The 21,993-nt window shown below is 38.9% G+C and overlaps 1 protein-coding gene across 21 annotated transcripts in view; it reads right to left on the bottom strand.

The window, feature by feature from the left end:
• Nucleotides 1-20,532, bottom strand: part of ARVCF (ARVCF delta catenin family member) — a 246,792-nt gene extending 226,260 nt beyond the window's left edge. For 12 of the 21 annotated variants that reach the window (XM_064727178.1, XM_064727194.1, XM_064727191.1 and 9 more), the window contains exons 1-2: nt 19,830-19,913; nt 5,845-5,910 (exon numbers count right to left, since the gene is read on the bottom strand). Coding sequence is in view for 1 of the 21 variants with exons in the window: in XM_064727199.1 (XP_064583269.1) it covers nt 19,830-19,832 (3 nt within the window). In the remaining 20 variants the exon portion in view is untranslated. Of the gene's footprint in view, nt 1-5,844; nt 5,911-19,829; nt 19,914-20,155; nt 20,204-20,313 lie in introns of those variants that run through there. The other 9 variants (XM_064727180.1, XM_064727190.1, XM_064727202.1 and 6 more) reach the window with 7 other exon arrangements.
• Nucleotides 20,533-21,993: the final 1,461 nt, after the last annotated feature.

The raw sequence follows: 21,993 nt of genomic DNA, 5'->3' as shown, positions 1-21,993 counted from the left end.
AAACATCAGCCAGTGAAAGACATAAGTCAAAGGATGAGTGGTATATACATTTCCACCTGCTGGCAGAAAGGTTTACACAGCAGCAGTGTGCTTCTACAGTGGTTTAAGTCTGGAATAAATCCAATAAATCAGTAGAATTTTTTTTCTCAAGCTATAAGAATAATACAAAGCAGCATTATCCTTCAATGTCACAGACACACAAAGGGTACTACAGAAAGTCTGGTTTTGATGAGGCTGCACACCTCAAGGTCTGGGGGCACAGCATTAATCTAACTGATCTAACTGATGTTTACTTACTTATGTGTTTTTTAATTAACACCTGAATGCTACCAACATGCACATCAGCTGCCTAAAACTGTAAGTAATAAGCTTAAATTACTAAATGCAGAAACATCTAATGATAGTGTTAATTAGGTCCAGTACTCAGCAAAGTGTTTTTCAGTTGGATATTTATTTTAAATTAAAACGTGTTCTAAAGCAGCACTCCAAGGAATGAACTGAATTCACCACCAATGAGGTGCTACAACATGGAACTTGTTCATGTTTCTCCAGAACTCATGGTGGAAAACCACGATAAAAATGCCAAAAAAAGCCTCCATTGTCTATAAATAGCAAGAATGAACCACTGTTCTCCACTACATCAACAACTAGAGAATTTCCAAGTATAGACACCACACTTCCAAGCTCACTTGAGGACTTTTCCACACCTTGCACTCCAGGCTTTCAGATGGTGCCACTTTGGGTTCATAATCAATCAGTGGCTTTTATCAACTATAGTACCTGAAAGTTTAACTTTCAAGTCCCAAGCAGTGAAAGCTGAAAATTTCACGGAACGGGACAAACTGCAGCATCTCTACTGCAGGACTGCTGAAGAGGCATGAAGAGACTGGTTCACTGGTTAGCAAGCACTAACATTCTACAGTCCTTTCACAAAACTCAGTTGGAACGTTGAAATGTCTGCTTTCTCTCCCTTCTGACCTTGATGACATGTGTGACAAGGCTGTTTTCAAACATACTTCTAAACTCAGCTCCATAAAAAACCTTTTTGAAAGATATAATACTGCATTAACACATGCTGGAAAGCATCTAATCTTTGTGCTGCCCCCTGTACCTATAAATACCCTGAGAGTGACGTGCAACTATCAAACATACCAACTTTCTCCAAGAATGCTGAAAATTTTCTTTGTCACTAAATGAAGTGTAACATTTTTGTGCCAAAATATCATCCTATACATGTATATAGAAAAACATGAAAAAAACTCCCAGCAAATATTTTCACAAATCCTAGTGCCAAGAGAAGAAATGCTCAAAACAAGAAGTACTGCAATCCATTACAGCATTATGAAGTCAATCTTCTGTCAGCTGTCAGTTCAGATTCTGTACAGATATCCATCTTAAGGAGAAGAAACACTTCAGGAAAGCAAAGGAATTGCCATACAATAAGCTACAATTCAATTAAAAGAAAGAACATGCTGAAGATAATGCCAACAAAAGGATATGATAATGATCATTTTAATGAGATAAATATGCCCTCATACCCCCAATCAAAAATGCCCTGGGTCCATCTTGGCAGTGGTAGGGAGCAGTGGCAAGAAACAAAGTCTTCTTTTCTACTGATGTGGGCGATCTGAAGCTACAACAATTGCTGGAATTCAGGAAGGAGAGGAGGAACAAGCGATGCTTTAAGCTTCTGAGACAGATCAGGGCACGTTTCCCTTCTGTTCCTGACTGCACCATTCCAGGGAAACTATCCCTGCCAGAACTCTCATGGAACAACACATCTCTGCAGTTGTTCATGCATAACCCTCCAGATGGAGGAAAAATTCAGCTTTAAATCTAAAATGCAAAGGGGACTGTTTTATTAGAGTCCAAATGCTCTTGACATCACTATGTAGGTATTTTACAACCTATCTCAAAATTCAGTGAAGTCATAAGGTTTTTAACAGGAAAACCCTTTATTTTTAGTTGTGCAAGATAAAGTCTCACAAAATTCTTCCTGACAATTTCCAACACATTTCTACAGCACAGCTGCAAGTCAGTTTCAGAAGACTTGTTCTACGTACATCCCTGTTGAAGCCCAGCACCAATTTTTACACCATATAAAGCAAATAAAAAAGGCATGAAAGTTTATGATGGAAGAATAATACTGAAAGTATACAAGAAATCAAGAAAGTAGCCCAAAGCCAAAAAAAATTGTCTGTCCTCTTGTATGAAGTATACTTTTTAACACCTGAAGGAAAACTTAAAAAACAGTCACCATGGGATAGTGCAGCAGCTCAACTGGTTGCATTTCAATTCCATCTGCATCTGGTCTGTGAGGATGTTTCTGGCTCATTAAGGAGCAGGGATTGTAATATTTTTGTAAGATAATGCTTTATATCTTTTGTTGAATTATTTTCACCATCCAAGTTTCCTTCATCTGCTTGGAAAGGCCTTTAATGACCCTAAATAAAAGGAGAAAATTTGCCTAATATTTATGTCTTGTCAATTCTATAGAGATGTTGCTGTGAGAAGTGTCAATCAAGAGATTGGGTCCTAAAGTTTTATTCACTGTAGTTTTACTAGACCATGCCCATCTTATTCCATCTTGCCAGAGATGTCTCCACGAACACTGAATGAATATTAAGAAGGCTTACCATGACTAACAGTGAAGGCAAAAGCAGGACTCAGCACAATGCTGGAAAGCTTGTATGATCGTTAACTAATGATAATCAGGTAGAGGTAAATTCTCAGGCACACAACACAGAGTCATCAGACTTAGTTTGTAAACCATGTCATGCAGAGACAAAAGTAAAACTTCCCATTCGAGATAAATAGACTTGGCATCAGATAAACCAGATAAAAATAATCTCCAAGAGCCACAGAAAAATCCCTAATTAACATCTACATATAATGTACAATATATGGAGGGGAAATTCCATTCTAAAATTATTTAGTTCAGATTTGTTTGTGCTGCAAATGCTTATAAAACAAAATGCTAACTTGGGGTAATTTGAGTATTTGGGTCATAACTTGTGCTTCCCATATGTGACAGACTCTAATATGCTCAAGTCTTAATTTAATAAACTTAACTACAGACAATGTTTTTAAGAAATAGCTTACTTGCAAGAAATATCAAGCTTATTAAGTAAGAGTTTGATTAATGTATAGTAATCCATCAATTAAGATTAATTCATCACTCTTGATCATTCCAGAAAATATGTTAGAAACCCAAAATAAGCAGCCATAAATCCACAAGCAATGAATTAGGGAAAGAAAATTAATTACAAGAGAAAAAAAAAATGTTCTTAACAGCTTAAAAACACCCATTCTGGATGGCTGAGGTCTGAAATCTGGCAGCCTGAACACATTTCAAATCAAGTCAACTCCATTTTGTATACTGCAAGCAAAACTGACCATTTAAATCACACAACTACAATTCTGGAAATGACTATTTAGTAATAATTTCTGAAAAGGCATTTATTTTTGATGTTTAAGAAATCTTTTTTGGGCAACCATGGGGTAGAAGCTCTTATGCCAAGTTCACTTGCAATAGCATCTTCATAGAAGGGCTTAAAAAATTCTTTTGACAGTTACTGCATAGCAAACATAGCATCTCACATTTTGAAATGTTCACCTCTGTAGAAAAAAAGCTTTTTCTTAACTGACATCTGTGAAAATGCCACTAATAATAATTAACTTTCAATGGAAAGTTGAGAACTAACACAGTTTGGAAAACTACATGTATTCAGACGACACTTGCTCTCCAATGCAGATTCCCAGTTTACATGAGCATTAATACCTGAAAGGAAATCCTGCAGCACTCCCTGCCCTGTGAGAGGCATTCAGCTTGCTCAAATCTACTCCCACAGACAATATAATAAAACACACTGGAGGATATAATCAAAACTAGTTTTGTTCTACGACTTCCAGAGCTGCAGGTATTAAAAAACCCAATATGCTGGCACAACAGAAATGGTTACAACTTCTTTCTCTACTTAGGAAATACCTTTTTTTTTCCATAAACAAGCAGTACAATAGTTACTTAGTTTTCATGTAACCCTAACTAAAAACAGACTATTATAAGTGGTTTTTGAAAGAAAAGTCTTCACATTCAGACAGTATAATGTTACTCCCACTGAAAGCCACAGAAATGCTACTGCTGACCTCAGTGGGAGTAAGAGCAGTTCCAAACAGCCCCAACTTTCCAGATTTTCCACCACAATGTCTATTGCACAGAAATGCAATCCAATCTCATCATTAAAAGCCACAAACCAATAACCAATCAAAATAAACCTAAAATTGCTTTATAAGTTAGCAGTTTCAGTCAATGAGTTGCACTTGTAAAGAAAATGACTAGCATTCTTTAGGGCTGACAAGCAATAAATTGAAAGCACCATCATTCTGAAAATGTATGGCTCTCCTGATTAAGGGTGACATGCTCTTTAAAAGGAACACAGAGAATACCTCACTTCTGAAACAAGAAATCAGTCTTAGACATGAACTCTGTAACAAAGCCCTTTGGTAATGATAGGACAATTAGTACTGTTTGAATCTTCAGTGTATAAAAAGCAGCAAGATTTTCAAAGCTATACATTCCTTACCTTCACAAATATACTGCAGAATAAAAATAGATACATGTGTGGCATGTCTCTACAAACAGCATTTCATTTGATTGCCTTATACCTTTTTACCTCATTTTAAGCAAGTAGTGAGGCTGTGTGATGAAAGATAACATCAACTGTTCCTATTACTTTATTCCCTTTCACCCCTAAAATTATTTTCTTTTGCTCTAAATAGTTTACTGAAATACGAATTTCACCTCAGGCTGACTATTAGAGTGAAAAATCCCCTAAGAAATCTCCCACCTTTTTTATACTGCTTAGGATATTCAGAAGCAATAGTTTTCAGTTCTGCTTGTACTGTGTAAACTGTATTCCCATCTTTTACCCAAAAGTCTACTTTCCCTTAAACAAATTTAAAAGGAGACTAATAAAAGAAATTAAAGCTTTTAGAAGTTTGAATTATTTGATCATTTTTATTCATTTAGCAAGTACAGCCATCTTCTGGTTTTAGTCATTTAAAAGATCAGGGGTTTTTTTAATTATGTTCCTTTATACCAATGTAAATTACTTTTCCTTGTGTAAGGAAGCTTCTGCCTGGTCAGGTCTCAGGAATAACTTCTAAGATCAGTGAAAGTCACACAAATTAATAAATTGCTTGCTCTTTGCCTACACTGACTGTGCTGTTCTGCCACAGGCCCTTCTCCTCTCAGGGAGGCTCTGGGGCAGCAAGGCCCACACCCCACATGCTGGGGTAACACAGAGTTCAGAACTGGGCAACATCCCCTGGCACAGATTTCTGCACAGACAGCTCTGGGAACAACCTGTCTGTACAGCTGAACACAAACCTGAGGGGCTGAGAAGGGGCAGTCAGGAGGTGGGCAGTCAGTTCACCTCTTCTCTAAAAGCCATGCAGTAGCAGAACAAAACAGCTTGACAAGGCCCATTTATAGAGTTTTGGAAGCTTTATTATTAGCTACATTATATGCAGTTGATTATTTTACATTTTGATTATAACAAACATTTGTTTTTATTTGGTGATTTGATATTCCAAGCAGGTTTATTGCATATTTTAGCCATACTCAGTTCAAAAGTCCTTCTATTTGAGAGGAAGGTCACTACAGGCTATTACTATAAAAAGAATTTAGTCTTTTATCATTTTATTGTTGCCTAACGAATGTCAACTGTGAGACTGCTACTTTTTAAATCTATTTACTGTCCCAGACAATTTTGTTTTCTAGATTTCATACACACAAACACATGTAATAATGAAAGAGATATAAGAAATTTTGCCAACTCTTACCACCCTTTCAGGCGACTTGTTAGGCCCCTCCCTTGTTCATAAAGCACAACTCAGTTATGGATATCCCTGGAAAACATAAGAGGCAGATCAAACTCTGAATAAACTCTGGAACTAGGGTGACTAAAGGCTTGTTGACCTCAGGAATGAGACAACTTCCCATACAGTTCACAGCCCAAACCCCTGCCAAAACTGCACTGCCATCCCTAGTTCAAAACAGCTAAATTCAAGGCTTTCATCCATCTCTAGAGTTCCCAAAATCAAAGTTCAAGGCTGAAATGTCTATCTGCTTTGAATGCTCCAGTATGTGGCAAAGTTTCTACTGACAGCTTTGTGTCATGAACTCCAAAAATTATTTGTGATTGGAATAAATATATAAATCAATTGATCAATAAATGTCCAAGTGTAGCTGTAGCACTACAATGCCAAAGCACCACTGGCCACTGACTCTTCTACTGCTGCCTACACTGGATTTCTGGGACAGTCACACTGAAACAAGGATTCACAGCAGTGATTTCAGTAATCAATCTCACAAATAATTAGGGGTTATTTTATTGGGGGAGGTTACTGCTCTGGATGAAGAGTACTCGGCACAAGACCACACCTGAACCCAGTAACACCAGACAAAACACTCTCACCCACAAAGGATGTATGTGAACTCAGTGGGAAAAACAGCTTCTTATATCTGAGAAACTGATTTTTAAGTGATCTAAAAGATATGAACTAAACTACCTCCAGACTGTTTTCATGAAGGAAGACTTTGGGGTTTGTCCTCCAATTCCTTTAAGCAAGTCAGCATTTGACTGACTCCCAGAAATCTGTATTTTCTCCTCAGGTGTCATCATCTTCCAAACTAAATTTAATGTTTCATTTCATAATTTACAAGTTGTAAGACAACACTATGTCTCAATACAGTAATTCCAGGGCCTTCAGGATGACACAATGAAAATCTAGCTAATTACTAACAGGATGCTTTATTTATCTTCAACTCTGATAAGTAAATGCTTTTAAGTGCTGCAGAACAAAGGAGAAACCATATAACAAAAACGAAAAAAAAAATCAAGTAGAGCACGTACACGGAAATCCAGTTTGTCACAAAATAAAATTCATTAAAAGGGTCACGTTGTTCCAGAAACAGTACTGAAGGAGATGGCCTAATCATAAAAAACATCTTGAATCAGTGCAAATCCAACCTCAGGCATGAATTTTTCTCAAAAGTTTCATTTTTATTAGCAATTCGACTTTGTCTGATGAGCAACTGAATCCAGAGGTCAGAAGCAAAATCTTGCCAATGTCTGCCCTTCTAAAAAACCCTTTTTCCAAGCAAAAAATGAACACACAATTTCTTCTAAACCTAAAGAAACACAGTTACAGTAATCATCAGAAATAATATTAAACAGATATCAGTAGGGTAATACTACATATTTAAAAAATGCCACTAATAGCTTGACAAAATTTTAAAGCATAGCAACAAATCCTAAACTGCATTTCTAAATTTATTTTTAACTGAATATGTCTATCTTGTATGAGCCATTTTAAAAGCTTCTACTCTTAAGTGGAAAACTGTGGTCTGTCAAAAAAAAAAAGTAAATAATCAGTGAATTTCTTCATGATGATGTAACCTCAAGGTATTACCTGAGCTACAAATCTGGATACCCTGCTACCTAAGAAGAGTTCAGGAGGAAATTATAATTATCCATAACTTACATTTATGTATGTCATAACTTTTTGTCTTTTACGACAAACTGTTCAAAAAGTGTGTTTGACATTCTGGTAATTTACATTTTATTAAAAATTCATCTCTTTCCAGCATCTGAAAATGTTCATGGGAAGAGAAATTCAAGTGTACTGTGAAAATTTTTGATGAGAACAATCTCCTAATATTAAAACAGATCCCTAACTTTTTGCAATGTCATATTCTAAAAATTGCAAGGGGTGAGGATTCAGTGTGATTTTGGATATCTCTGTGCACAGCTGACTAAAACATTAGTTAAGTCAAGCAGCAGAGCAAGAGAACAAGCTTTCCAGCCTTAACTTTTCAAACAAGGTTATGAGTGCAGTCTGCCAAACTCCAGGTCCCACAAGGTCTGAGTTTCTCAGGAACCAAGCCAACCTTGAAACTACTGTAGTAGTACAAGTGCAGCAGTATTTTGAACTTAAATCAGCATCATGGCTTAACACACAACAGCAAGCAGAGAAGAAATGTTGGAAGTAGAGTCTGTCAAGAGCCTGAACAAGCTCCATTCTGCCAGACGAAAACTAACGAGTTTACACTGTGACTGAGGAAGGAGTCTCGTAATAGTTTCTTATAAATATTCAATAGACCCACCATGGCAGCAGCTCCAAACAGAGGGAAGGGTGAAGGTCTCTTAAAGAGCAGCTCAAAGCCTAAAGCAGCCAATTCTGACTGGAACCTTATGCTGAACCAATGCCAGCTGACAAGGGCATCACCTTCTATTGATGCTGAAAATGATGACTTGGTTCAAAAATTGTTTCGTTTTGCTGCCACAAATTGAACAGCTCAGGCTTTGTCCCCATGAGATGAGTAAAACATGCTCATTAGGTAACCTGCTTCCAGAGAGACAGGACTTTAAACAAAGGCTAAGCACCTTTATTTTAATATTACAAATATGTCTTCAAGGTGCTTTCATGCAGCCCAGTTGTCGAGGTGCAAACTGAGCACAGCTCTCCCAGTCCCACAACTGCACAGGACATGTTCTCCACAGGAACATGGCTCTGATGGAAGTTACAGGTACACGAAATATGTCCACAAAAGCACTGAGCAGACATACAGCTCAACACACTACCACAGCTCTTCAAAAGTGTGCACAAATAAAAGCAAATTTTCACTTTGTTCATCCAGTCTAGCCAGCAGGACAATTAAGAATTATTTTAGCAACTTCTTTCAGCTTGTCCAAAATATTTACTGCACATTGTTTTCATCTTCCTAGTTACAGACATGCCAATGTCAGACAATATCTGTTACAATCAATTTGGATTTTCTATCCCCACCAGCTGTCTTAGGTCTAACCAATAAAGAAATATTGAACAAAAAATGGTATGAGAGTATCCAAATGGCACAAAGATAAGCAGGCAGTTATTTCTTACTCTGAATGCAGTAACAAGAACTCCAGAGGCCAAAATGTTCCAGCTGAGCTAACTATGGCTTCCTGCTGCTGTTACCAACACGGTACTGTAGAAAAGTAATTGCAAATATTACTCACAAAGAACAAAACAGAAGCAAACAAGATAATGGAAGAAACATGTATCTCCTGGCAAAAACAAAAACTCATTAGAAGATTATGTTCAATGTAAATCAATATGCTTTGAAGCCAGCTGTATAAAGTGACAGTGGAAGCATTAAATTTGAATAAACCTCTTAAAATTCTTTACTGCACTAATGACAGAAGTTTGACCTTAAATGTTAATTTAAATAGACACAACCAAGTTGCTTAAAATCACAAATTGCAGTCTCATAAATGCAGCTGCTAATGGTGCCCTCAGACCTGCAGCCAAATCCCAGCCTGACTCAGCTCTGTCCATCCAGCTCCCCTTCACAGCCAGCCCTGGAAAAGGGAGAGCCACTGATGCCTTATCCCCACTGGGGAGAAACAGAAAGGGATATTGTCTTGCAGCCTTGGAACTACTCTCTGGTTTTTGCACAGTCCACACAGAACAGCTGAGACTGGAAATACCCTTGGATATCACCTGGCAACTCTCCTACACAAAGCAGAGGCAATTTGAGCAACTTGCTCAGGATCTTTTCCAATCAGGTTTTGAGAATCTTCAGGAACATGATCTCTGCAATCTCTGGCCAACTTGCTCCAGCATTCAATTCACACTAACAGCAAATTTTTCTTCAGTTTTGATTGAAGTAAGACTCCTCCACTTTGTGCCTGTCAGCATATGACACTGTGCTGCCTGTTGTAATATTCTTGATCAGCACAAGCTGCTTAAATCAATGAGCTCCAAAAATGACAATGAGATGTATAAGCATGAAATTTATTGACCATGCCTGCATGCATTAGTAATCACACAGTATGGCCTCTGGGTCCAATAATGCAGAGAGTTGGATTCCTTCATCTTCCAATGACTGCTCTAAATTCCCCAGTCATACAAGGACACACAAAACAAGCACACTTTTTTTTTAGTCCTATTTATTACACCTACTTTAAACTAGTTGGATTTTGTCTTGTACGTTCTCAGTAAGTTAAGTTTATCTCAATTTCATAGTATCAAAGGTATTTTAAATAGTTAGTTTCTCAGATAATCTACTATTAATTCTCCTTGCCTCAAAAAATATGATCAAAACCCAGTTATTCTGAGGGGGATCTGTGAGAAGCTTTCATGAACTCAATGCTCTTGAGATTTCTATCAGAAATCAGTCTCTTGATTTCATGTGAAATGACAACCATGCACAAGCATATTTTTTTATTCTCTATTACAAAGTCTCAAGTGACATTTGCTGTAAGAAGGACAACGTTAACAGCCAGTGAAATGTGAAAGGTTTCCCAAGGAGAAGTCAATTCTGTTCATGCTTCCACTCTGAAAGCACTTAGGTAATTCAGGTGTACCCAATCAAACCACACCTGGATGAAGAAGAGGGAAATGAATATCAGGTGTTAATCACTAATACTGAAATTGTGGAACTGTTGCATTTGTGCATAATGCCTTTCTCATTTTACATTGTCTAGAAGAAAATGCCTTGAGAGATTTTTCCCCAATAGAATTTTCCAACTTGCTGTAAATGTTTCATATCAGTGCTGCTACTGAATCTCTTATTTCAGAGTACAAGACTGATAATTAAGTCAGCCTATTTCAGGGTCTTCCCCCTCCCCCGGCTTCTCCATTACAGCTATTTTCATTCTGGACTCTGCACACTGTGCACCTGTAATCTGTATCTACATTGTATTAGTAGGATCCTCTTAATTAGATTTAATTTCTTCAAGTGAGGAAAAAAGTGACATGCTAAGCCTGCCAGTTCTTTGAAGAATGTCCTAGAAGGTCAAATGTGTGTATATAAGGGCTTTGTGATCTGTTTGACACAAGGAAGGTAATGTTGGTCAACATTTCAGATGCCTTCAGTAATGAAAAGCAAAGTAACTGGTATTGATTCCATCCACATCAATCTCAAAATGGTAAACAAAAGAATTATATCCTCTGGATAGCAGCCTCATAGGTACATGCAGATATACTTAACAGATTACAGACAGAAGACAGCTCATTCCAATCAGACATCATGTGAAATTCTAGTTTTCCTAGTTAAACTACAGTGTAGACATTAAAGCTTCTGAAATCTCTACATGCCTTATCCCTATGTAATTAACCAAAATCAGAAACTGTGAGATCAGTACTTTTTCTACAGATTACAGCTCCACAGTTTGTCTATTTCTGAAACAACAGAAATACTAGTATTGCTGTTTTTGAGGCTTTTACAGTTCTTAAATATGTTGGTTTAGCACATCAAAGAAAAATTTTTTAAAATATTAAAATATTCCTCTCTCCTGTGTAAGACCAGCTGCTTTCTCCTAGACTTCAAGCCCTTTTCACAAGAAATACTTGAACTTATCCTGTAATTCTTATTAGTCTTTCCCTGGTTTTGTGGCACCATGACAAACTATACCCTGCATTACTTTAAATAATCAAGGGCTGAAAGGCTTCTATCTCAGGCCTTGTTTTCTGCATCATTGGTGGAATTGCACAGTTCAATCCCACAAACACCAAATCCCTGCCCAAGAGCCTCCTCTTCCCACCTGCATTACTGCGACAGACACAGCTGCATTTGGCACCTGCTAAGTTCTTTCACTACCAGGATCAGCAGCCAATTTCATTGGCTAAACACTGCACCTTCAGAACATTGCTATATTTACTCATTTTTGCACAGGTAGTAAGCCTGTAGTACAAAAAAATAAAATCTACAATAAGCCAATACATAGTCTTATTTATGCTTAAAATGTGTACTGCCAATTACAGATAATTACAGCCCAATTCTGTGTTTTCTAAAGGTAATACTACATAGAAAGGCTGCTGCATTTTAACAAGAGTCATGGTAGTTCTTGAAATAGTGATACATAAAATTATGTAAAAAAATTAAAGAATCCATACCTTAGATTTCCATTAAAAAAGAGATTTTTCTGCATTGCTCCCCTGCCTTGGTTGTATCTTGAATGCATTTCAGAACATTTAACTTGTGAAACTTTAAAGATCTTCCTAATCCCTTGTGGCACAGAGAATGACCACCTACTTCTTTCGACATTCAGATGCATAATGCAAAGCAATTTTTTTCATTTAGGACATATAAATGGTTAATCCAAAAGAAAGGGAGCAAATACAAGGTCAAAACAATATGGGAAAGTAAAACACCTTGTAGGGCAGAGCTTAAGACACTGACAGCTCTCTTGGCCAATGTTAAGGTTACCAACATCACACTCCTACAGAGAGGGAAATGAGAAGAATTTGCTAAATATAGCTATAAGTGGTTGGAAGGATGCCTATCCTTATTTGTGCATTCATCTGTTTAATTGTGGGCAATATAGTCCACTAGACAGCCTGAAGCAAGTGTAGATGTTCAATATTCTCTGAATTATACAACCTCAATTGGAAATTGGACTTAATTACGCAGTTTACATCAGTATAAATGGCAACTTTGTATTTTGAAACTCCCCAAAAGCTGTATGTACCTCAATTATTTTCTCAGGTTTTGGGAATGTACTAAATGCCTTCAAAACTGTGCAGCTTTAAACAAGCATGGTGAGAAAGGCCATGGAATTCTTGTGTTTATTGTATGACCCTGTCTTTCAAATCCAAATGTAAACAAATACATATGCTGACACCAAAAATAAAGTTTTATGCTCAGATCTTCTTTACATTTGGCCATAGTCTGTGGAGATTGACATTTTTCTTAAACTGATCTGTATGTGCATTTTTAAAATAGTTCCAAAAATTTAAATATACACGTCAATACATCTTACCAAATAAATCCATCTGTATTTGAAAATAAAGCTGTAACAATCACACAAACATGAAAGAAACAAGTCAAGGAAGTTTATACACCTGTGATCTAAGCTTTCAAAAGGATTCCTAAACCCTTGGTTTCAGTGACAATATTGTAAAGAAATATAAAGGAATTAAATAGGCACTAGGTGCCCAATTCCCTTTAAGAGTTTGGATCTAAATTCCTAACAGATCACTGAAAGTCTCAGCCAAAGTATCAATTTATTTATATATGTCACTGAGATTCTCTCATGTTCCTTTTATATATATAACAAGCTTCAGCTTAGTTTAACATTAATTCCTCAGAACCTTAAATACTAAGGTTCCTAAAAATCAGAGTTACCATACTACTTCTCTGCTTCTAAAACAGTGGAAAGTGGTTTGTGGGACCATAAATGAAATGAGGTGATTGTTTCCTTGTCTAGATAGATGAGCATGGGCTGGAATTCAGAAATGCCACCATCAGCATAGCAAGCAGTCTGTGAAAGCTGAAGACTGTTTATCACCTACAGGAACACAGCACGAGGAAACATGGGGAAAAAAAGTGGGAACCTACAGAGGTTTCAAACTTATGGAATGAACAATTCAGTAATCTTCCATTGTCACACCACATTAAAAACAGCACCTCATCCTACAGCTCTAAAATGCTGCTTCAGGAGAGGGAACACAGTTTTGACTTCCATTATCCTCCAGCCTGCAGCAAGGAAGTGCCTTGGTCCTGAATCAGAACCCACAGGAATTTAGCAAGTGCTATTTCTGCTTGTAGTAAAATCTTCAATATGTAATTTACATCTTGATATGTCATCATTTCCTGGTATTTAACTTAGTAACAGCTTCTCCAAAGTAGAGATTTTATTACATAAATTATGGAAGTAGCAGACTGGGTGTAGTGGAGACAGCATAAATTTCTGAATCAATACAAAATATGTCCCTGGTAGTAGTTGTTATTCTATGCAGGTATGTTATTGATTACAGTCATAATGGTCTCACTTTAGCTGCCATCAATAACTCACTACTTGTATTGTCACACTGAATTAAAAAAGAACCAGTCTAAAAATATGAGGAGAAGTTATACCAGCATGACATGACCCTAGCCTGTGGAGCAAAGAAGTAAAACACTGCCAGTTCAAGTTTTCAAGGATTTGTGTTTGAGACTTCACTTGACATTACATTGATAAAATAAATTCACATGTGATCCTTATTTGGGACAAAAGAATATGTGTCTTAAACATTGCAGAAAACTTTCACATTTATGGATCTGCATACACAAACAGTTTTCAATACCTTGAGACCATGAGAAGACAGGTACAGCTACACAAAACTGAACCAAAGTTTTATGAGTGGCTATTGACATTCTACTGATGAACATGACTGAAGCTTCCTTGCATCAGATTATGAATTGTAGATAGAATGCTAGATTATTTCAGCTTTTTAAATTCCTAATTTTGGAAAACAGTCTCCATAAAATACCCCTCAGCAGAGGGATAGTCACAAAGTGCCAATTAGAAGACTTGATTGCACCTCACAGACTGGATCAGCCTCCAGAGCAGTCTGTCTGTCTGCACTGTTTTAATCCACAGCCAGAAGTGGCTGCCCTCCCTCAATCAGGCATCAAATCAACATGCCCCAAGTTATTGTAGCTACTCCAGCTAGAGTGAACTCACACCTGAGATTCTCATTCCCCAAGACAGTTGGCACTTTATGAACCATATTTTAAGTCCCACTGCAATTTGCTTTCCTCTGGGCAAACTCTGCAAGCTTTGCTACTTGCATACTACTAAAAAGATTATTGTTTTCCCCTTTAAAACCTGCAAAAATTAGACTACCCAATATCATGATATACATTCAGCTCTCATCAAGCTGTGAATCCAGCAGCCATGGACACTGCTGACAGTGAAACATGACAATAGAGTTTCTCACCAACAGGATAATCCAGTAAAAAAGTCTGTGCCATCACTTCTATCACTGGCCTGAATAGCAGTTACTTAAAATTTTATCACTACATAAGCCAAATTAACAGAAAATATTTACTGTAATAAGAAGGTTCCATGGAGGTATTTAACTCCTGGGTAGAATTTCCACCACCAGAGCAGATGAAGAAGAGGCAGTTAAATAACTGGAAACTGTAGGTCTAGTTTCACAGACTTTACATTGCAATCAATGTAGATCAGTTAATAAGAGACTTCTTCATAGAGGAACAAGTTAGGGCAACATTTTTCTGTACAAAATACCCCATGATCATTCCTTGTATGAGAGCAGAAATAAGAGGGGAAGGAAACTAAGCTTAGAGCAGAAAAAAGGCATTTGTGATACACAAAGCCCAGCTCCTGTGAAACTACTGCTCAGCAATCAGTCAATATGACTGCACCTGTAAGAATTCTTACACAGATTACTTCATCAGGTAATTCCAACTATTTCCAACCAGAATGCAGGTCTTGGTACCAATCCCCTTAAAAGTCCCCTCTCAAGGATAACAGTGCAAAGGAAGCACTGATGCCTAATTCTAGACTCCAAATTCCTAGGTTCTGAAAAAATAAGGAAAATAATAAATATTTTGAGTTTGCTGTAATGACAAAATGTCAGAAATTACCCCAAACTGATTTACTCACTTCTTCCCTCTCACTTGCTTGCAATGTTTAAGCTGTAATTCAATAATGCATTTCAGAAGACAGAAAATGCTTCACAACTCTTAAATAAACCATAAGCAGCTAAACAGTACCTGTTCTGGAGGACAAAGGCCTGTTGCTAAGACACTAGACTTCAAGCTTCCAATGGCTTATGACAGCAGTAACAAGGCAAACAAAATAGATAATAAAAATGAAATTGTCAAAGATACCTTGACAGTGTCCTTTTAATTTTCAGCCAACTTGAGATGTCACGTAAGCACTGAAGCAGCAAAGAGGTGATACTGCTTAGATAGCAAAATCTCAATTCCTCCCTGACCTACAAATCAGAAGCTAATAGATTGGTGGTGCACTGGTGTATATGTGCACGGTATCTCATGGAAACCCTGTACAGCTTCTGAAACAAAATGCATGTGCTCTGAGATGCAGAAAAAGCATAACTATAAATAACATCAACTGAAGCATGCACAGAAGATTTTGACAACCCAGTCAAGGACCTTATGGAACAAAAATCCCAAATTGTCTAAGAAAACCATCATATCTGAAGAGATGAAGCATACTGCATGTAGCTCAGGAACAGAAAGGTCTTCCCAGTGAAATATAAACTGGAGAGCGAGACAGAGGCACAACCCTGCCCATATGTTCTCAATGGATCTCAGTACCTTGTAATACTGCCAGCAGCAGCATCACCACTATGCAAGAGGTGGAGGAGAACTACCTTCTTGGAGCCCTTAGCTTGGAACCTGTGATCTGAATATCACAATTTTACTCTTTCTAAACATATAGTCAAAATATGTATTTGACTATAGTCAAAAATCACTCAACTTATCTCATGGTAATGAGCATCGGTTGATTATACAAAGCATTAAGGCTTGCAGAATCAAACCAAGATACCTTTCACAGAAATGTTTCTCTAGATTGAACAAAACCCATGTAACTACAAAGCAAATATATATATACACACACATACAAATGCAGTGTCAATTTCTACAGAATTGGATAAAATAGCCTGCTAAAAAAATTGAAGCCAGTCACTTCAAGAGTATAATGCTGCCTTAGTCAAGATTCAGTATTCTCAGAAAGACACATTTATTCCAACAATGGTAAGCTCCCAGTAATGACAACACTGTAAGAAAATATATGTTCTTTGTAGGAATGAGGAGTAACCAGATATGAGCTTCATTAACTAAATCAAAGCATTCTCTACAAAAGGTCAAAATATTTAAAAATGCCACTCATATACACATTCCTACTGGATATCTTACACATTTTTTAATCCACAAGATTAAATTATATTCCAGGAAATGCATTTATTTTGGTGGGTCAAAATGTCAGATTACCCTGAAACAGTGGCAATCAATGAGTTTGATCAGGACTCCAAAAAATTATTTTGTTTGATCAATGAGTAATAGATGCTGTCCACTTACTATTAAATGATTAGCCATTTACAGACAACACACCAAATGCTACTTGAAATTGTGAATGCCAGAGGATTGACTGTCAGGCTTTCAAAAGATTGGATATTACTAAATTAAGCTGTCTGTTCTTAGAATGTTGACAAAACCAGTCACAAAAAGAACTGGATTCACTAGAATTAGCTATTTCTTTTAAATACTACTTACAACAAATGTGACCTAAGCTAATGGAGAAGATGTACACTCTAGAAGCTCAGACGACTGCACCAGAAGAAGCTTTGCAGTTTGTTTTGGACTGCCTGTGAAATGCAAGAGTAGAAGTGAAAAGGACAAACAGGGAACAAAACACTTGCACTGCAGTTTTCTCGGGTTGGCTTTGTTTTACACAAGTTAGCTGAAGGAAATTAAAGCCACTTCATTATCTAAGGTGATTGTTTCTTTTCTCAGATGCTCAGGTGGTTATCTGCTTTGCTTCAGCTCACAGGCAGACCACATCCTACATGAAATTTAAGAAAATTTCCCTGTTCTTATTTTAATGCTTAAACCCATGAAACCTCTAATGCCCTTCTGTAAAGCAAATATGTTTGTCAAGTTACATGTATACTCTGAATGTCTTGCATTATGGAAAGAACGTTTTTTTCTAGAAATGGGCAAATTTTAATCCTTAAAATATCATTGCTAATTTCCAGGAGACAGACATGAAGTCTGAATAAGGAAACTGCATGCAACACATGTGAAACTGCTTCCCTATCCATACTGGTGTAACTCTAGAGCTGGCCTTTTCCTCCTTTATTCTGTAGAGACAGACAAGAAAGTAAAAGAAATTGACCTAAGTGCTTTGAAGGTAACTAGGATGGTTATTAGGATGCCCCACATCTGACAGAACAGTCACACTCTGATTAAACTGGAAACACACAAGGCAAATGTAACATCACACTTAGCTGCTACAGCATTTGTTTACAATGTCTGTGTCAATGATTTATACTCACACAATAAAATATTAAGAGCAACAAACTATAAACCTGGCAGCACAAGACTTCTAACAGGTTTTCCTTGCAGTGTATCAATTCTGACACTACCCAAGATCCACCAAAAGCACTGCAGATATAATGTGTTGCATTACATAAAATCAAGTACAGAAGCTTAGTTTTATATAACTGTAATATGCATACAGATGGTCTTCAGGACAAGATATCTAATCTAAACTACAGTTTGTACAAAATCTGAAGTATAAGCAAGAGGCAAGCATTCTGCCATTTCTAGTACAGTGTCCTAACTCCATAAAATGGGAAACTCTCTTTACTTGTAACTCTTGTTGGTTCTTCCAATATTAAAAACTTTCTGATACTGAAATCAATTGCAGAGATTTTGAATTTAAGAGATGAAATTCAAAGAAGGGAATTATTTTTTAGCCAAACAGAACATCAAAACTATGATTATATAAACTGAGATTCAGATATTTGACTGCAACTATGGCATAATAATAAAATAAAGCAAGTCCACTTCATAAAGATGACCAATGTCATATAAAATGCAAACTATGATCTCTGAACAATGCACAAAGATGAACCATGCAGTCAAACTATTGTTCTTGCCTTCCTAATGCATTCCTTTGGCCAAGCAATGGGAAGATAAACCCATTTGCCTAATGGAGCATATAATTTAAATATTTCAGACAAGACTTGACAGAGATGCTGCTTAAAATAAATTTAAGAATCATTCATCCAAATACCTTGCAGGATGAAGACCCCAGCATAGTTCACAACTTATTTTTTTATACAAACTCCAAACTCTCCAGCCCCTGCAGTTACTTAAGTCACCATGCATACCCTGTATTACTTTATTACAGCAAACCTTTTCCTTTTTTTCCATTAGGGATTTAATACAAAGCTGCATATTTTCTCTTTTGCAGTGCCTTGCAACATTTCCAAAATCACTAAAATTTCAGATTTTACTACTGCACCATGCAGTGCTACACAATTTTGTAAACAAAATATGTCTAAATTTATGGAGCCTTAAAGGACTAGTGTATTCAGCAGATTGCAGTACTTTATCCACAGGAAGTTACAATCAGGCAATGTCAATATTCTGTCATTTAGAAGCAGGATTTTTTACCATAAAGCATTCCCATTAATACAAATCAGGAGAGCTGTTTCCCGCCTCCCCCCCGCAAAACTTGTATTTAGGGTTCAAGCTATTGGCACGATAACAGGTCTTCACTTGATGAAAAAAATCTGCTTAGGGTTTTGTTTTTTAACATGCTATGAATCACGTTTTGCATTGTGACCTACCTAAAGGCACAACAGTACAGCGTAACAAGCAAAGTGCATGTTTTAAGAATTCCCCCTTTCACATACACAAACAAGTGCCTACATGAAAGAAAAACAGAAAAAGCACGAAAGACAGTCTAGTCCTATATTCACTAGAAGTGAACATTTCAAAGAGTTTTTCAACTTCTACAAACGTCAGATTTTAACCGTGAAGCTCAATACTGCAGGAAAAGCATAAATTAAAAAAAAAAACCCTAACTCTGGCTTTTAAGTCTGTAATGGATGTCGCGTGTGTGAAAAAAATAGGTTAATTTTGTTTGGTCTTCGCTACAAAGAGACTCATCTCCTATGCATGCCACAAATAACCTGAGCAATGACTTCCCTCCATGACACAAGCTGCCCATCATATTGCAGGATTATTAAAATGTTGGTTTGTTTAGGGCTTGCTTGTGTGTGTGGCTTGCGTATGTAATTCAGGCATTCGCATACATCAACTCCTCGTTGCGCATCTCACAATAAACTGATGAACGCTGTTAAACCTGAACCAGCAACCTTTAGCAAACAAAGAAGTCTAACCCGGAATCGTGATGCAAAATCACTCCAAAACGTACTACACCCTGCAAGAACCTCACAGAGAATAGCCCGGCAACCTCATTCATTCCCTCCCAGCCCAGCGATCTGCTCACCATCTCCGTCTTATTCCTCTGTCCTCAGCTTATTTTCCTTGCTGCTACTGGCTTCAAGGAGGCGGCGTACAATTAAAAAAAAAAAAAAAAAAAAAAAGGAAAAAAAAGAAAAATATTTAAAAAAATAATAAAAAGGGGAAAGCCCCCAACTCTTCAATAAGCTGCTGGGCAGGCGCTGGGCAGCATGTCAGCCCCTTGTCCTCCTCTCGCGCTCCCCGCGCAGGAGCCGCTCCCGCCGTGCCCGCCCCGCGGGTGCCCGTCCGTCCCCCGCGCGTTCCCCGGGAGAGCGCCCGGGCTGCACCAGCTCCTCCCGCCCGCTCACCCACCGAGGCAGCCGAGTAGTCGCAGCCGGGCTGATTTTCCCCTCCCACCTCCACATTCCTATTTACAAAGGGTATCCAAGACCATCTTTATCCAACCGGGGGGGGTGGGGGAGGAAGGAGGGGGAGGTGGAAGTACTCATTAACCCTTTTCTTGCATTTACCTTTTCTACTGTGATTTTTAGAGCACACAGGGGAATCCCCCTTCTCTACAGAGCACATGGACTCGTTGCCATCGGGCCCGCGGGGTCCCCGCTCCCGCACTCCGGCTTGGCCGCTGACGGTGCCGCTCCAGCAAAAAGGTCCAAGGCCACGGCTGGAAAACGCGCGCCCTCCCCAAACTATTGCTCGGGAAACAACCGGAGCGGCCCGCGGGGAGACGGGAGGGCACTGCCCGGCCCAGACCATGATGCCACCGCCCGCCCACCTCTCTATTTATTTGTTTATTTTTCCTAGCGGGGCACATTCCTCAACACTCGCACCTGGGGGCAGGAGGGCGGCAGGCGTGAGGGGGCGCGCGCCGTGCACGCCGCGCGCGCCGCCCGCCTGCGGCCGCACGCGAACCGGCGCGCGCCTCCCGCGCCGCGAATTTTCCCATTGGGCGGCGCCGCTGCCATCGCGCCCGGCAACCGGAGCGCCATTGGCGAGGCCCCGCCCCGCCACCGCGCGCTGCCGGCCGCGCCACGCGCCATTGGCCCGCGGAGCTGTCCGTCACACGCGGTGGCCCCGCCCGGCGGGCGTGGCCGGAGGAGCGGCCGCAGGCGCGGGGCGGGAGCGCGGGGCACGGGCGGTGCGCGCTCGGCGGGGACCGCGCTGTCACGGGAACGCGCCCCCGCCCCGCCGGAGGCTGTCCGCGCTCGGGAATGAACGGCGCCGTGCACAGCTGTTCGCCCCGGGGTGGCGGGCCCAGCTGGTGGCTGAGGGCCCGTCAGGTGCAGCCAGCCAGGTAATGCTGGCACGCGATCCGCATGGGTTTGTCTAACTTGACCTTCTCACCGTTTGCAGTGCTGTGTGCGCTGCCATCCTCGCCTCTCGGCTTTGTCTTGGGTAACCTGGGTAGCTTGAGCTTCCTACGGCCCTGTTTTATGTCGTGCTATCCCCTTCATTAATGTTCCTCCTTTGAATAATTTCCTGTGGTTTTCCTCCCTCCCTAACCGTGGGAGCCAGAAGTGGTGCAGCATTCCAGTGTCCCTGTGCTGTTCACAAAGACAGTGTCACTCCCCTGTCCCCCCTATATATTCTGTATTTTATACAGTAAATGGTTAGAGTGTATTACCAAAGTATTACCCTGAGAGGTCACACTGAAATAGTAACAACTAAATTCTTTATTGAGGTACTTTTTGCCATTCTGGCCCCATCCCTGCATTCTTTATTTCCAGATGCATTTCCTCATATTTTATGATACTAAAAATGCAATTTACTGGACTGGGATGACTTATTGGGCACATCAGATGATTTTGTAACCATTTGTGAATTTTTGACTCGTTTATTAGGCTACAAAATCTACTAATAAATAATTTGCACGATCTAAGCAAGTGGTAGAGATAATCAAACTGGATCTGGGCAAAAACCCATCTCTAGAAAACTGTCAGGGTCCCTGATGTCTCCCCTTTAAAGCTGCTTTTTTAAACCTCTCAGGGAAAAGATATTTAATCTATCTACAGTGTGCTTTATGCATTCCAAATAATGTGCATTCCAGCACTCTGTTCTCTTCCAGAACAAACTCTTTAAACAAATGTCAGGATTATTTCTCTTTTAGCTTTTGAAACCAACTCAAGACAATTCTACAACCCTTTCATTAAGCTTCTGCTTGTATTTTAGCCTTCTCCAAGAGAGTTTCTGCC

The sequence above is a fragment of the Zonotrichia leucophrys genome, chromosome 15 (genome assembly GCF_028769735.1).
Source record: "Zonotrichia leucophrys gambelii isolate GWCS_2022_RI chromosome 15, RI_Zleu_2.0, whole genome shotgun sequence".
In the NCBI taxonomy this organism is placed as follows: domain Eukaryota; kingdom Metazoa; phylum Chordata; class Aves; order Passeriformes; family Passerellidae; genus Zonotrichia; species Zonotrichia leucophrys.
This window is presented reverse-complemented; position numbering and strand designations above follow the sequence as displayed.